The 15266-nt window shown below is 49.6% G+C and overlaps 1 protein-coding gene across 6 annotated transcripts in view; it reads left to right on the top strand.

Moving 5' to 3' along the window:
• ADAP2 (ArfGAP with dual PH domains 2) overlaps window positions 1-15266 on the top strand; it is a 486416-nt gene that overhangs the window by 287225 nt on the left and 183925 nt on the right. Inside the window, exon 1 of one of the 6 annotated variants that reach the window (XM_069199980.1) lies at window positions 10586-10708. The exons of the other annotated variants lie outside the window; for them this stretch is intronic. Coding sequence (XP_069056081.1) covers window positions 10686-10708 — 23 coding nt within the window. The 5' untranslated portion in view covers window positions 10586-10685. Of the gene's footprint in view, window positions 1-10585; window positions 10709-15266 lie in introns of those variants that run through there. 6 annotated transcript variants of the gene reach the window in all.

The raw sequence follows: 15266 nt of genomic DNA, 5'->3' as shown, positions 1-15266 counted from the left end.
GACACCTTTTCCGGGGCGGAACCAACGCGAACAAAAACACAGCGGAAACAGGACTTGGAAGGGAAAACACTCACCTCTCCAAACCCCACAAGGAACCAGGACGCCATGGAGCTAGAACTCCAAATGCTCCCTGCGATGGTATGTCTGCTCCTCTATCAGGAGCAAAAAAGACGCCGGAGACAACCACGGTGAGTACTGCATCTACAACACAGGGGAGAGGGGGAGGGAAAAACGAGTGACATACACACGCAACACCCCCACCCCCACCCTCAACCCCAACAACATACACACACATACATGCTGCAACATTACATTTACACCCCCCACCCTCCTTTCAAGAACGCAAGGACAAAAGAAAATGAGTTGAACGATTGTAATCATGAAAAAAACAGTAGTCAAGACTCGAAATACAGTATGTACAATTATGACCACCAACTACACAAGTCCGGATAGTGCACCAATAATTGTACGTGGACCATTGGGCCTAAAATGCATGGGCGAGGCCCACACTCGATACCAGACTTCAAACGGAGAGAACACTGCAGGGGCATCAGATCGAAATGAAACAGGCACCTCAGGGGGAAGGGGGGCACCTCAGCCGGATGAGTGCACGACGCCACTGCTCCACGAGAGGGCTCCATGCCCACTGCTGTATCTTGGGGAGTGCAAAGCCGCAGTCTCTCAAGTCTCTCCAGTGGGTGGGTTGCCCACTGCTTTATCCTGGGGAGTGCAAAGCCACAGTCTCTCCAGTGGGTGGTTTGCCCACTGCTTCATCCTGGGGAGTGCAAAGCCACAGTCTCTCAAGTGGATAACAGTCTTCACTGGTTCTGGAGGGGGCGTTGTGCCCAGAGTGCTTCATCCTGCCAAGGACTGAGGTAGTGGATACCTTTCTCCACTGGTTCTGGAGGGTGCTTTGTGCCCAGAGTGCTTTATCCTGCCAAGGACAGAGGTAGTGGATGTGATACTCCACTGGTTCTGGAGGGGGCTTTTGCCCAGAGTGCTTCATCCTGCCAAGGACTGAGGTAGTGGATGTGATACTCCAATGGTTCTGGAGGGGGCTTTGTGCCCAGAGTGCTTCATCCTGCCAAGGACTGAGATAGTGGATGCCTTTCTCCACTGAAGGTGTTGCATCATGGAAGCTGCCCAGGCTCCTGGAACTGACCACCAGGCTCGGTCGAATGACCACTGTGGATGGCAGCCATGTCTGTGGTGGTGCCACTGGCTCAGGACGTTGCGGGCCGCTGGCGGTGCTTGCAGCGGTGTCAGTAGCGACGGTGCTTGCGGCAGTCTCTGTGGCATCGGTGCTCGTGGCGGGCTCTGTGGCAGCGGTGCTTGCGGCAGCCTCTGTGGCATCGGTGCTGGCGGCGGACTCTGTGGCAGTGGTGCTTGCGGTGGCCTCTGTGGGCATCAGTGCTGGTGGCGGACTCTGTGGCGGCGGTGCTGGTGGCGGTGCTGGTAGTGGGCTCTGTGGTGGCGGTGCTGGTGGCGGGCTCAGTGGCTGCGGTGCTGGTGGCGGGCTCAGGCACTGCGGTGCTGGTGGCGGTGCAGGTCGCGGTCTTCTCCGCCATACCGGTTGGCGTCGACATGGACAGAAGATGTGACACTGGTCCCATAGTCGGTGCCACCATGCCCTCTCCTGACCTGCCCTTGATTTTCTGGCCCTTCCCCACCTTGGATGGTGGTGCAGCTGTCTTGCCACTATCCCCTTTTGTTTTCCCTGAGCCCTTGGTGTCAGGTGTTTTCGCCTTCTCCCTCTGGGATGTGGGCAACTTTTTTACTTTTGCAGGTGGTGGAATGTCCTTGCCCTCGCTCCGTTGCACACTGGCTGACCTGATGCTTGACGCACTCCAAAATCCCGCTGTAGCTGGGACCACTGTGCCCGGTGATGTGGTGGCTGAGGTGCTGGGTTGGGACCTGGAAAGCCTGGCCCTAGGGGACGGACATGGGGGAGGGAGGTGTAGGGAAGAGGTCAATGTTAGCCAGAATTTTTTTTTTACACACACTGGGGCGGGTAGATGGAGGGGTTTGGGAGTGGAGGAAGAGGTAGTGGTTGTAGGAGGTGTACGATTGCTGAATTTGGGTGAAGGTGCATGGGCTGGCAGCTGTTGGGTGGGTGTGTGCCTGCATTTGTGTACTTTGGGAGGAGGGCACAGGGGATGTGTGAACGGTAGTGGGGGTGATGAGTGCACCTGAGCAGTGTGTGGTGATGGGCGTGCTGGTGATGGAGGTAGTGGCTGAAGATTTTGTGCATGCAGGTGTGAGTGGAGTCGAGACAAGGAGGGAGGAGGACGACGTGGAGGAGGGGGACACAGTGGAGGCAGTGGATGTTAGTATGTCTGCATGGGAATGATGCTTGTGTGAGTGCCTGTGGGATGTGTCGTGCTTATGTTTGCCGGAGCCACCCTTGTGTGATGAGGTGTGTGCATGCTGGTCTGATGGTGTGCTTGGGATAGGCTGAGGTACAGGGGATTGGGTCTGGGTGGAGGAAGTTGGAGGGGAGAGGCTGCACACAGGGACAATGAATGCCATCAGTGATGAGGCCAGAGCCTGAAATGCTCTCTGTTGGGCTGCCTGGCCAGAATGAATGCCTTCCAGGTATGCATTTGTTTGTTGCAAATGCCTCTCGACACCCTGGATGGCATTCACAATGGTAGATTGCTCAACAGTGAGGGATCTTAGGAGGTCAATAACCTCCTCACCGAGGGCAGCAGGGCTGACTGGGGCAGGGCCTGAGGTGCCTGGGGCGAAGGAGATGCCCACCCTCCTGGGTGAGCGGCCACAGAACACACGCTGAGGGGCTGCTGGGAGGGCGGTGCTGGTAGGGGGGATGGCGGCTGTACCTGTTGATGCAGGGAGCACAGTGGGGCCCGCCACCACAAGGGAGCTCCCATCAGAGGAGGAGTCGCTGTCGCTGATGTCACCTCCTGTCCCCGCTGTGGAGCTCCCCTCGCCCTCCGTCCCACTGGTGGCTTCAGACTCCATTGTCTCGCCATCCAGGGCCAAGTGGGATGCAGCGCCCTCCTGCTCCGGTGCCACTGCTCCTCCGCCTGATGATGCTATTGCACACAGGGAGACCACAAAAGGGGTGGGGGAAACACAGAAAAAATACATGTTCAGTGTATGCAATACCACTACCATTGGCGAACACTACAGACACAGCAGCCCTCTGCACTACGCCATGCACTTAGAGTTCGTAGATTAATCACATGCCCATGGGGTACAAGGCCTATGCCCGATTGCTGCACACATGGAAGTCACAGGAGCCTGACTAGGTGTAGATGGCTCTTACCACTGGGTGGGGGTTGGGGTGCCACATAGGTCCTTACCTACAAAGCTTGCCCTGGCCTAGGGTAACCCACTGCCCACCTCCCCCACCCAGATACCTCGTAATGCGCGCAGAGTCAGATGGATGTGACGGTACTCACCCCTTTGTGGCTGCTTTGATGCCTTCAAGCTCCCATCCAACTCCGGATACGCCACCGCCAAGATCTGGAACATCAGGGGGGTCATGGTGCGAGGGGGCACCCCTCCCACATTGGGAGGCCATCCCCAGCTGGGCCTCCGCTGTCTTCTTGCTCCAGCGGCGAATGTCCTCCCATCTTTTCCGGCAGTGGGTGCTCCGTCTATGGTTGACCCCCGGGGTCCGGACGTCCTTGGCGATAGCATGCCAAATATCCTTCTTCTGGTGGGCGCTGACCTAGAGGAATAGAACAGGGGAAAAGGAAAAACTTTAACCGTCTAGACCGTCACAGTCATTGGCCCACGTTCCCACCCTTGCCGTGACGCACATACACTCACCGTCTGCACATGCAGGCCTCAGTGCCCCACCATGTATCTTCCATCCACACCACTCCAAACAGGCATTGCCCATACAGCATGCTCACAGTGTACTCACCTGTTTGTCTCGAGGACCGTAGAGTAGCGTGTACTGGGGGAGGACCCCATCCACTAACTTCTCCAACTCCTCCGAAGTGAAGGCAGGGGCCCTTTCCCCAGACACATGAGCCATCGTCGCTTCTGGACTGAGGTCACAGCAGCACTTGCAGTGTAGGTCCTCTCCTGTCGAAGGTCAGGTATCAAGTGAGTGAACAGACAGAAAATGGCAGTCACGTCTGCGGCGGTGCCTACCGTCACCGCCAGAGTAATTCGTCATTGGCTCCTGGGACCCATATGGGCCAATGTTAACCAATGCAGGATTGCGCTGCGGTCTTCGACCGCCTACCGCGACGGTGTAGAACGCCAGCGCAGTTACCTCATATCCCCTTGTCCCACCTTACAGGTTAGGCAGCCACCATTTCAGGGGGCCACATGGCAATAATATTAACTGCGTCACACCTCTCTAGGCCTTGCATACACACAGTAACAGGCACATTGCGGATTTACAAATGTTTGCTAATGACATTTAGTAATACCTCAGTGTTGGCTGACTCTCTGCTCGCTGTTCTCGTCCATAGGGCACGTCCGCTGGGGCAGGTGGTGAGATGGCGGCATCCTCCGGTGTAAAGACCGCTGGTGGACCTGCCAACAATGGAAGAGAGACACGTAATCACCTACAGACTTGATCGTGCAACAATCCATGAACTGTGTGCCCAGTTGGAGCCAGACCTGATGTCAGCAATCCGCCATCCCACAGGAATCCCCCCTTTAGTGCAGGTCCTGTCAGTACTCCATTTCCTGGCAAGTGGGTCTTTTTAAACAACAGTGGCCATTGCATCAGGGATGTCCCAACCTATGTTCTCAAACGTGTTGTCCAGAGTGTTGTCTGCCCTGCTTAAACACATGCGCAGCTACATCGTTTTTCCTCAGGTGGAGGATTTGCCTACAGTGAAAGGTGACTTCTATGCCCTGGGACATATCCCCAATATCATAGGTGCCATTGATGGGACACATGTGGCTTTGGTACCCCAGCAGGAGTGAACAGGTGTACATAAACAGGAAGAACTACCATTCAATGAATGTGCAGATGGTGTGTTTGGCCGACCAGTACATCTCCCATGTGAATGCCAAGTTTCCTGGCTCAGTTCATGACGCTTACATTCTGAGGAATAGCAGCATCCCTTATGTGATGGGGCAACTCCAGAGGCACTGTGTGCGGCTAATAGGTGAGGACAAGGACCCTATACCCTGTGCATAGTTGTCTGGGTCTGGGGTTGTCCCTAAGGGTTAGTGTGTGTCTAACAGTTGTCCCTCGACATTTGCAGGTGACTCTGGGTACCCCAACCTATCATGGCTAGTGACCCCAGTGAGGAATGCCAGGACAAGGGCAGAGGACCACTACAATGAGGCACATGGGCGAACTAGGAGAGTGATCGAAAGGACCTTCGGCCTCCTGAAGGCCAGGTTCTGGTGCCTCCATATGACAGGTGGTTTTCTCTACTACTCACCAAAGAAGGTGTGCCAGATCATCGTGGCCTGCTGTATGTTATACAACCTGGCTTTGCGACGACAGGTGCCTTTTCTGCAGGAGGATGGTCCAGATGGAGGTCCTGTGGCAGCTGTGGAGCCTGTGGACAGTGAAGAAGAGGAGGCAGAAGAAGAGGATATCGACAACAGAAACAATGTTATCCAGCAATACTTCCAGTGAGACACAGGTAAGAAGATGTCACTGCCTCACACCTCTCATACAATTGTTAGACCCATCATATGTCTGTCACTTTCACCCAGTGTATGGACCTTGACTTGTCACTTTGCCTTTCCATTTCACAGATGTGGGTCCCACTGTGTGACCTCTGCTATATTACCTCATGTTCTAGAGCTGTTTACATCGGTATGTTGACAATACAATCGACATTGCTATATTCCATAGTTATTGCAAATACACATTTGTGAAAGCACAGACTGACTGCAGCTTTTTTTGTGATTCAAGGGTGTTTCTTTCAGTGCAAAATAGTGGAGGGGGTTGTAAAATGGGCAGAGGTGATGGTGGAGGATTGTCCATGGCAGAGTTCAGTCTATTTGTTTTACAGGTGCATTGTCCAAAGGGGCATAGGAAGTGGAGCTAGGGCAGTTGATGGATGGACAGGGTGACGAAGTGGGACAGAAGGATGACATTCAGGGGGGTCTCATTTCCTGGTGGGGGTCTTGGCATTGTTCCCTGTCTTTGTCCTGGATCTCAGGGACCGTTTGCGGGGTGGTTCTCCTTTCGCAGGGGGTGGGGTGCTGGTGTGGTGGTCTTGTGGCTGTGCCTCCTGTCCACTAGTGCTGGCGGAGGTGGTGGGCTGTTCATCAACCAGGCTAGTGTCAGGGGCCCCTTGTTGTGCCACAGTGTCCCTCCTGGTGTTCACAAGGTCCTTCAGCACCCCTACAATGGTGACCAGGGTGGTGTTGATGGACTTAAGTTCCTCCCTGATCCCCAGATACTGTTCCTCCTGCAGCTGCTGGGTCTCCTGAAAGTTTACCAGTACTGTTGCCATCTTCTCCTGGGAATGATGTTACGCTCCCATGATGTTGGAGAGGGCCTCGTGGAGAGTGGGTTTCCTGGGCCTGTCCTCCCCCTGTCGCACAGCAGTCCTCCCAGTTCCCCTGTTTTCCTGTTCCTCTGTCCCCTGAACCGTGTGCCCACTGCCACTGCCCCCAGGTCCATGATTTTCTTGGGTTGGTGGGTTTGCCTGGGTTCCCTGTAGTGGTGGACACACTGCTGCTTGATGTGTCCTGGGGACAGTGGGATGGGCCCGCTGGGTGGGTGCTGTGCTGGCGTTTCCTGAGGGGGGAGGCTCTGTGGTGGCTTGTGCCAGTGTCAGGGTAACCGACTGTCCCGAGGTCCCAGATGGGCCGGGCTTGTCTTCTTGATCCAGTTGCACAGAGCTGCTGTCATCACTGTGGGCCTCTTCTGTGGGGGGAGTGGACATGTCTGGAACCTCCTGTCCGGTGACATTGGGTAGGGGTCCTGCAGAGTGTAAAGGCATGATTATTGCATCTGTGTGCACCATCGTGTGCAATGGGTGGGTGACCCTGTATTCCAGTGCTTGCATTCTTGTGTAGGACCTTGTGTGATAATTGTTTGGGGATCTGTGTGGGTATATGTAGTGGACATGCTTTGGTGATGGGTGTCCATGCTTTGGTGTTGCATGCAGGGCTTGGTGTTGGGATGTGTGGGTTGTGATAGTGGGATATTTGTGAGGTGTTGGAGTGATGGGGGTGAGGGTGATGGTGGGGTATGTGATAGCATGCAGGTAGGGTGGGGGATGTAATAGTTAAGATTTGACTTACCAGAGTCCATTCCTCCTGCTACTCCTGTGAGGCCCTCAGGATGCAGTATAGCCAAGACCTGCTCCTCCCATGTTGTTAGTTGTGGGGGAGGAGGTGGGGGTCCGCCACCAGTCCTCTGAACTGCAATCTGGTGTCTTGAGACCACGGAACGCACCTTCCCCGTAGGTCGTTCCACCTCTTCCTGATGTCATCCCGTGTTCTTGGATGCTGTCCCACTGCATTGACCCTGTCTACGATTCTGCGCCATAGCTCCATCTTACTAGCTATGGAGGTGTGCTGCACCTGTGATCCGAATAGCTGTGGCTCTACCCGGACGATTTTCTCCACCATGACCCTGAGCTCCTCCTCTGAGAACCTGGGGTGTCTTTGCGGTGCCATGGTGTGGTGTGGGTGATGTGTGAGGTGGTGTCGGTTGTGATGTGTGAGGGGATGTGTTTGTGTGTGTTGTCTGAGGTGCGTGGATGTTGTGTGAGTGATGGTGTTGTGTGCCTGTGGATGCTAGTGTTGTTGATTGTGGTGCCTCTCTCTGGGCTTCTTTCTCAATTTTTGTCGTAGGGGTTTGTGGGTGATGTGGGTGTGTGTTTTATATTGTATTGAGTGTGTGGGAGTGGTGTGTGTATGTGTATCAGGTGTGTGTATTTCGATTTGTCCAATGTGGTTGTGTTTTGTAAATGTGTGTGTATTTTGAGCGCAGCGGTGTGTACCGCCAATGGAATACCGCGGTTGAAAGACCGCTGTGTGGATTTGTGGGTCGTGATAGTGTGGGCGTATTTCTGTTGGTGTGACGGTGTCAGTTTTGTTATCGCCAGTTTATCACTGACCTTTGGTGTGGCGCACTTGTGTGGGTGTCTGGATTTTGGCGGATTCTGGGCTGTGGGTCGTAATAGCTGTAGCGGAATTCCGCCGCGGCGGCGGTGTGTTGGCGGTCTTCTGCATGGCAGTAAGCGGGATTTCCCGCCAGTGTTGTAATGAGGGCCTTTGTTTGCTTTTAAAAGACTTAAGACACTTTATATCACTTTTCAGTGATATCTCAACATATACTTATTGCATTTTAATTGTTTTGACCTGCATCTTATCAAATTAATATTTTATATTTTTCTAAACACTGCGTGGTGTATTTGTTTGGTGCTATCTGGTGTTATTGTATAATGTATTGCACAAATGTTTTACACATTGTCTTCTAAGTTAAGCCTGACTGCTCAGTGCCAAGCTACCAGAGGGTGGGCACATGATAATTTGGATTGTGTGTGACTTACCCTGACTAGAGTGAGGGTCCTTGCTTGGACAGGGGGTAACCTGACTGCCAACCAGATACCCCATTTCTAACACTAGGGACTTATAAGTAAATTAAATGTGCCCATCAGGTATAATCCAATTTGACCATGCTTGAAGGAGAGAGCACCAGCTCTTTAGCACTTGTTATCAGTGGTAAAGTGTGCAGGGTCCTAATGCCAACAGGTTCAGCAGCAGAAAGCAAAACTCTGGGAGATGTCTGTGAAAAAAGGGTCAGGTCCAATAGTTTGAAACAAACAATGTGGTACTCAGCAGAAGCCTTTATGTTAATACTTCTTGAACTATATTTCTTTTCATATTTAGTCCATTCCAGTAATATCCTATTTTTTTTATTGAATTCAGGGAGTACCTAATTCTACTTACAGGGCTTCTGGTGGTTCCTCTTTTCATTAACAGCCCCCAGAATAGTTTTGTACTTACCTGCTTTTTATATTATTTTTGTCTCACTGGGAGGCACTGTATGATATGTTTGGGATTCCCCTGAAGTCTGAGGCCCCTCTTGAAATGCTCGTTTGAGTACATTGTTTGTTAAATCACAATGTGTATGCGTGCAGTGAAACCAAAATATTTCCATGAATACAATAACTCATTCCTTTGACACTACTTGTATTATGATTAGTAATTTAAGGTTTTTGTTTCCTGCTACAAAGGGCCTGATTTAGATCTTTGCGGAGGGAATACTCTGTCACAAACTTGATGGATATCCTGTCCGCCGTATTACAATCCCATTATTTCCAATGGAGATCGTGATATGGCAGGCAGGATATCTGTCACTTCTGTGGCAGAGTATTCCACTCTGCCGATTTCTAAATCAGGCTTAAAATCTCCACCGCCTAGTCCATCACATGGGAATGTTTAGACTATCCTGCAAATTAACCACCTCCTTAAATTTGCCAATCACAGGAAGTAGTAGCTGAAAGATGATCAGTTAACTGTTGTAAAAATTCAGGCACAGTGTTGCTCTTCAAATGCAGTATTTTTATTAACTTTTGACCCACTTTTTCTAGAAATAGCTTTTCTTGCTAAAATCGTTGTGGATTTACTGGCTAGTGTGGCAAATTCATATTCAAGGAGTAAAAGACAAGTAGACAGAATTTTGTTTTTCCAATGGCCTTTCTTATGAGGCATGCCAAGCTCTTGCTTTTTCAATGAAGAGCACTCGGGGTAAAGTCACTGCCAAGAAAGCAGTGATTCTAAGTGGCTTAGAGGTGTCACAGCAAGAGCTTGCGGTAAGTGAAGAATGCTCTGGGTGTCAACCCTGACCACCCTTACCTACTACAATGAACCCTATAATTACTGACTGCCCTGCACCTTTCACAACTCTGCATGTGCAGCAAACGACTGGTAATCTAGTTCCATAGAAACCTCCCAACCCAAATTGTCAGGCCATGTGCCATCCAAACGAGAACCCAGGGAACACAAGACCGGATGTGTTTTCCTCTTATGATGCAGTAAGTGTGACAGGTATGCCCAGACGTGTTTCCCATCCTCACTGTGCCATAGGACTCAAGATTCACCCTACTGATGCGAACCAAATAGGCCGAAACAGGTCTAGGGTTGCTGGTGTTCCCTTTAATATGGTGCCTGTCAGTTTGGGCTGGAGTGTTCATACTGGAGTGGGACTAAGGCTGGTTTGCATGTGACTGGTTCCTGTCTGAGGTGGCTTAGTGGGCAAAGAAACAATGGACTAACTGCAGCCCAGAGTATACCAGTGGCTTAGATTAATTCAGGCATTCTACCCATTACTTTTTGAAGCAGCGGTTTCTTCATAGGGGCTAAGGGCGTTGACCCCCCTCCCTGCCAGCAATTATACCTAACACATTATGCTTGGAGACAGGAGGTGTTCTGCTGCAAGACGTTTTCATTCCAAAGACCAGCTGGAGCAGTGTATCTGACGTGCGCATGTCAGGTTGGCCGGTATATTGCTTGCTGCCAGACTGGAATGCGCAGTTTAGGCTTTCCCAGTCATCACTGTCAGGGAGATGAGGAACCAGACACAGTCTGCGATGCACACTGTGTTCGTCTGTCCCAGCCAATCCTTGCTGGGCTGTTAAGCTGTTTACTATTATACACTGCACAAGAGCGCTGCTTTCATTGGCTGAGGTGCGTGGTGCTACCCATGCCCAGCATGTGCAGATCTTCAGTGCAGCAGACGGCTGGGTGTACTTGACAGAATCAGCCCCATGTGGAAAGAAGATATGGTTAGGTAATTATTTTTTATTATTTCAATCTTGTGTGATGTGAATGTAACTGGTGCTCGTGTAAAGATCGAGTTTGTGCTACAAAATACATTTGTAGCAGCCGCATGATGCTTCTAATGCCTGTGACAACAAAAATGTACCCTATGAGAGCCCCTGCATCAGCCACCAGGGACTTTTTGTCTTCCTCAGTGCATAAGGAAATTGTCAGGTACTCTTCCCACTAGTTGAGGCGAATGCAGGTGACTCTTGCTAGCTAAAGAGATGGTTACTCCCGAAAAGAGACGGTAACGTACACTTCATTGGTTTCAAATAATAGCAAACTCGGCAAAGGCGTTAGGAGTTACACCAAATTAAGCGTTGTCAGATGGCAGCGTGGAGGACGGAGTGGAAAGGTTATAGCTCTGCCAGTTGGGACTCATGTCGTCTGTGAAGGGGTGATTGTCTCTCACCCCAAAGTCTGCGAGAGCTGATAACCTGGGTGATGTTTTATGTTGTCCTGAGAGAATGGTTTCATCTGGGTTGACGATCTGTGCCGTAAGATGTGGTGGGAGCTGGTTTGTATGAAAGTTCCTTGTGGAAGGAGACATTCAGTATACTGTTCGACATTGCGAAGTGCGAAGATAATCAGATCTATAATGAGATTAATAAATGTACTGGCAGCACAATGCATATGTGTTCTTTGTCTAGAACTAGTTTGGATAGGGCGGGCATATTCCTAATTGTTCCTGTTAGTTGTTTTATTTTGACGGTCAATTCTCTTATCAATCTGTTATAATTTGTAGAATACCAAATTTACATGAGTAGACATGTCGAAAGTGAGCGAGAGCTTATAACGTGTACTAATTCAACCACTTAACCATGTAATTTTTAGCTTGTGTTTGTTTTGTAGGCGGAAAGGCACAGTACAACAGTCTAACCACTGCAACAGGAACCATGCACATAATTTCAGTTGAATAACTCAGGTCGTTTAGCTGAATGATACTAAATTACATTTGTTTAAAAAATACTTGTATTACTGCTCTGGTGCAGACTTGTGAATCAGCGGGTCTTTATGTATTGGTCGGAATTTCGCAGAGAAGTCTCTTGGAATGTTGTGTGGTGTCCTAGAGTTAGGCCCTCCATCTCATATTGAGTGTCACGTCTAGTTAGGCCATCATATACAGTGTTGGAGGTACATATTACCAGAATATCATGAGCAAAATATAGATATCCAGAAATATCGTAGCTGTTGACAATACAAAGCTGGGCAACGTCAGTATATTGTGTGTTCGCCTTTCAGAATGCCAATTGAGCTCTGTGGCTCTGTGTATCTAAGATATAGGGCATAGATTTCTCTATTGGAAGCTAAATGAACATTTGTAAATCTTGTTGATGATCTGTAAATGTCAATATGGTTTTTGCGCCACACCGTCCCCCAGACTTCTTGAGATTGAGAAAGGCCACCTAACTCCCAGCAGACCCAACATGTGCTTCTCCAGCCAAGCCCACGAACACTCAAGTGCTTCCTACCCAGCCACAAACACCTGTACGAACGCTAGCAAAGACTTTTTAAAGCCAAAGGGATCCGTTGATTGAATGAATTCTAGAAATAACTGCCGAGCGCCAACCACATTTGTATTGTGCTCAGTGCAATGGCACTAATGAGTAAATGCACTAATCGTTGTTGTTGGCAAGCATTTATGCTCCATAGCAGGTCAATAGGATTTATTGCACAAGCCTGAGGAAAGCTGTCACATCAGAAAAATAAACTAAATTCTTCTGTTTTAAATGGCTTTGGTATTGCCATTTTGGTTCGCTTTAATATAAACACTTACTTCTCTGGGTGAGGCGATATTCATTTTTGTTGCACAGTTTGTACTGATTATCACGCTTTCCTTCTCGAGAGTAACACAACAAAAGTATCAAAGCTATTTTGTGAGAAAATAAAACTGTGACTCATACACTGGGAACAATTAGCAGGATATATATATACATATATATATATATATATATATATATATATATATACACACACACACACACACACATATATTTGTGTGTGTATATATACATATATATATATATATATATATATATATATATATATATATATATATATATATATGCACATATATTTTATTTCACAAAAAAATACAATGGTTACAGGGACATTATAGTTAGGTTCAAAACCATAGAAATGCAGCAGCTATGTACTAACTATAACTATATACTAGTGACCGCTAGCGAACTGTTAATATATATATATATTAAGACTTAGGGCCTCATTACGACTTTGCCGGTCCCGTGACCATGTTGGCGGTGGCGGTCTGAGTGCCAACAGGTTGGCGGAGAATACCACCAAATTATTACTTTGGCAGCGGTGATACAGAAGACAGCCAAAGCACCGCCAGCACCCCCAGGCAGGACAGACCACCGCAGTCAAATGGAGACACAAACCGTCCAGCAGAGCCCATGTTTCCGCCGGACTCATTACAGGGTTGCACACCGCCAACATAACTGCCGCGGTCAAACCACCACAAAACACCAGGCAGAATAGAACAGTCTAAAAGGAGACACTCACTTCCAGGAAGCCATACATGCCCGGAGCTGCCATGGACTATCGATCCCGCTGCTCCTGCTCGCTTAAGGACAATGGAATCATCACCAACAAGGACGACAACAACCATGAGTACACACACTCACATGTTACATTTATAAATTGTCAAATTCTGTGCAGGTACATAACATATCATAGGGATGCGAGGGCTGCACGCACACATAACAGTACAGTGACACACATACATACTTTATCAAAGACACCCACACATACACAGCACACACACTGCAGCCAGCACACACACACACACCGCACATCAATAACACACAGTTGTACATGACAGCATAGCACAGGCCCAGCCTCACACATTTCCATACAACATACCAACACGTCACAACAACACTACAACTGCACAAATATGAACACATCACACACTCACAACCAACACTGGCCAGGGACTTGACACACATACAACACAATGAACAACCATCTGTGATGGAGCACACACATTTACACCACCATACAACCTAGCAATCGACACATACATCACACGCACAGCACATCAAACCTATTATGCCACATGCAATACATGCAGACTCAAACAGTCAAAACATATAAAGCCACACAGCACAACAACAAACACATATCAACACAAACACAACACAATAGGATGATAACAACATATTTTTCTACATATACATAACCCATCACACAACACACACCCTATCCCTGGGGCACAATAGCACTGCACACAACTTCACATACTGCTCTAACAAGACATGAAGGGCAAGCAGCACACACACACACAAATACAGGCACACTACCAATGACAGCCAGGAAAAACTCAAACTAGGAAAGGAAATGCAGGACAAATATCTAACCAAAAGACCAACAACTGGTCGGCTTTAATGTGTTTAAATGTGCAATAAATAGGAATGTCCAGGGCCATAGTCTAGTCCATTTAATTAGCACCACAGGCACATAATGGTGCCCCTACTTGACTCCTGACTACCATGTAACCTCTACAGGTAGGGACATCAAGGGGGCAGGCACGCCCCTCAGGGATTCTTGGGGGTGGTACAGGAGGGGGGGGGGTTGGGCTTGGGCTTGGGAGGGTGGACTTTAGGTTTTAGTTTTGGAGGAGAATGGACCTTTTTGGAAGGGCTGGACTTCTTTTTGCTGGGGGAGGGGCATGGGTGCTTGGAGGGGAGGTTAGGGGAGACCTTAGAGATGGAAGGGATGGCCTTGGGGAGGGAAACAGTTCTTTTAAGGGTGTCACGGGGAGGAGGAGGAGTAGGGAAAAGGTTAAACTCAGCAAAGAAAACTTTTTTTGACACACGGGGACGGTCATCAGATGGGGGTTTAGGTGTGGATGATGAGGATGAGGGAGCGGTAGTTTGACTTTTATGTGTGGATGTCTTGGGTGAGTGTTTGTGGGAGGTGTGCTTGTGGGTGTCTATTGGGTGGGTGAGTGAAGGTGTTTATGTATCTTGGGCTGAGGGGGTGGAGGTGCTGGGGGATGCTGTGGTGGGTGGGAAGCTGTTTGTTGGGGTGGTGACGGCAGGTATGGTGGATGTGCTGCATGTAGGCGTGTCAGTAGTTGTGGTGTCTGTGGGTGTGGTGACTAGGGTAGATGTCTGAAGGTCTGCTGGGGTGCTGTCTGTGGATATGATAGGTGTGGTGGCTGGATCACTGAATGTTGGTGTGGTGTCTGCAGGTGTCAGGTGTTGTGCCTGTGATGCTGTGGGTGGTGGGGGTGTTAGGGCAGGTTGTGACTGTTGCTATGTCTGCAGGTGGATGTTGTCTGTGTGCGTGCTGGTGGTGTGTATTGTGATGCTGATGTTTGTCTGCGTTACCCTTGGAATGTTAAGGTGGATGCATGCCTGTCTGTTTGTGTGCTTTGGCTGGGCCGGGGTAGGGGGGATTTGGACTGGGAAGAGGAAGGTGGAGGGGGGACGGTAGACAAGGGATGACTGGCTGCCATCAGTGTGGAGGCCAGACCCTGAAATGATCTCTGTAGGCCAGAG

Source organism: Pleurodeles waltl, chromosome 7 (genome assembly GCF_031143425.1).
Source record: "Pleurodeles waltl isolate 20211129_DDA chromosome 7, aPleWal1.hap1.20221129, whole genome shotgun sequence".
NCBI classification, from domain to species: Eukaryota; Metazoa; Chordata; class Amphibia; order Caudata; family Salamandridae; genus Pleurodeles; species Pleurodeles waltl.
Note: the sequence above shows the minus strand (reverse complement) of the source record. Positions and strands in the feature narration are given on the sequence as shown.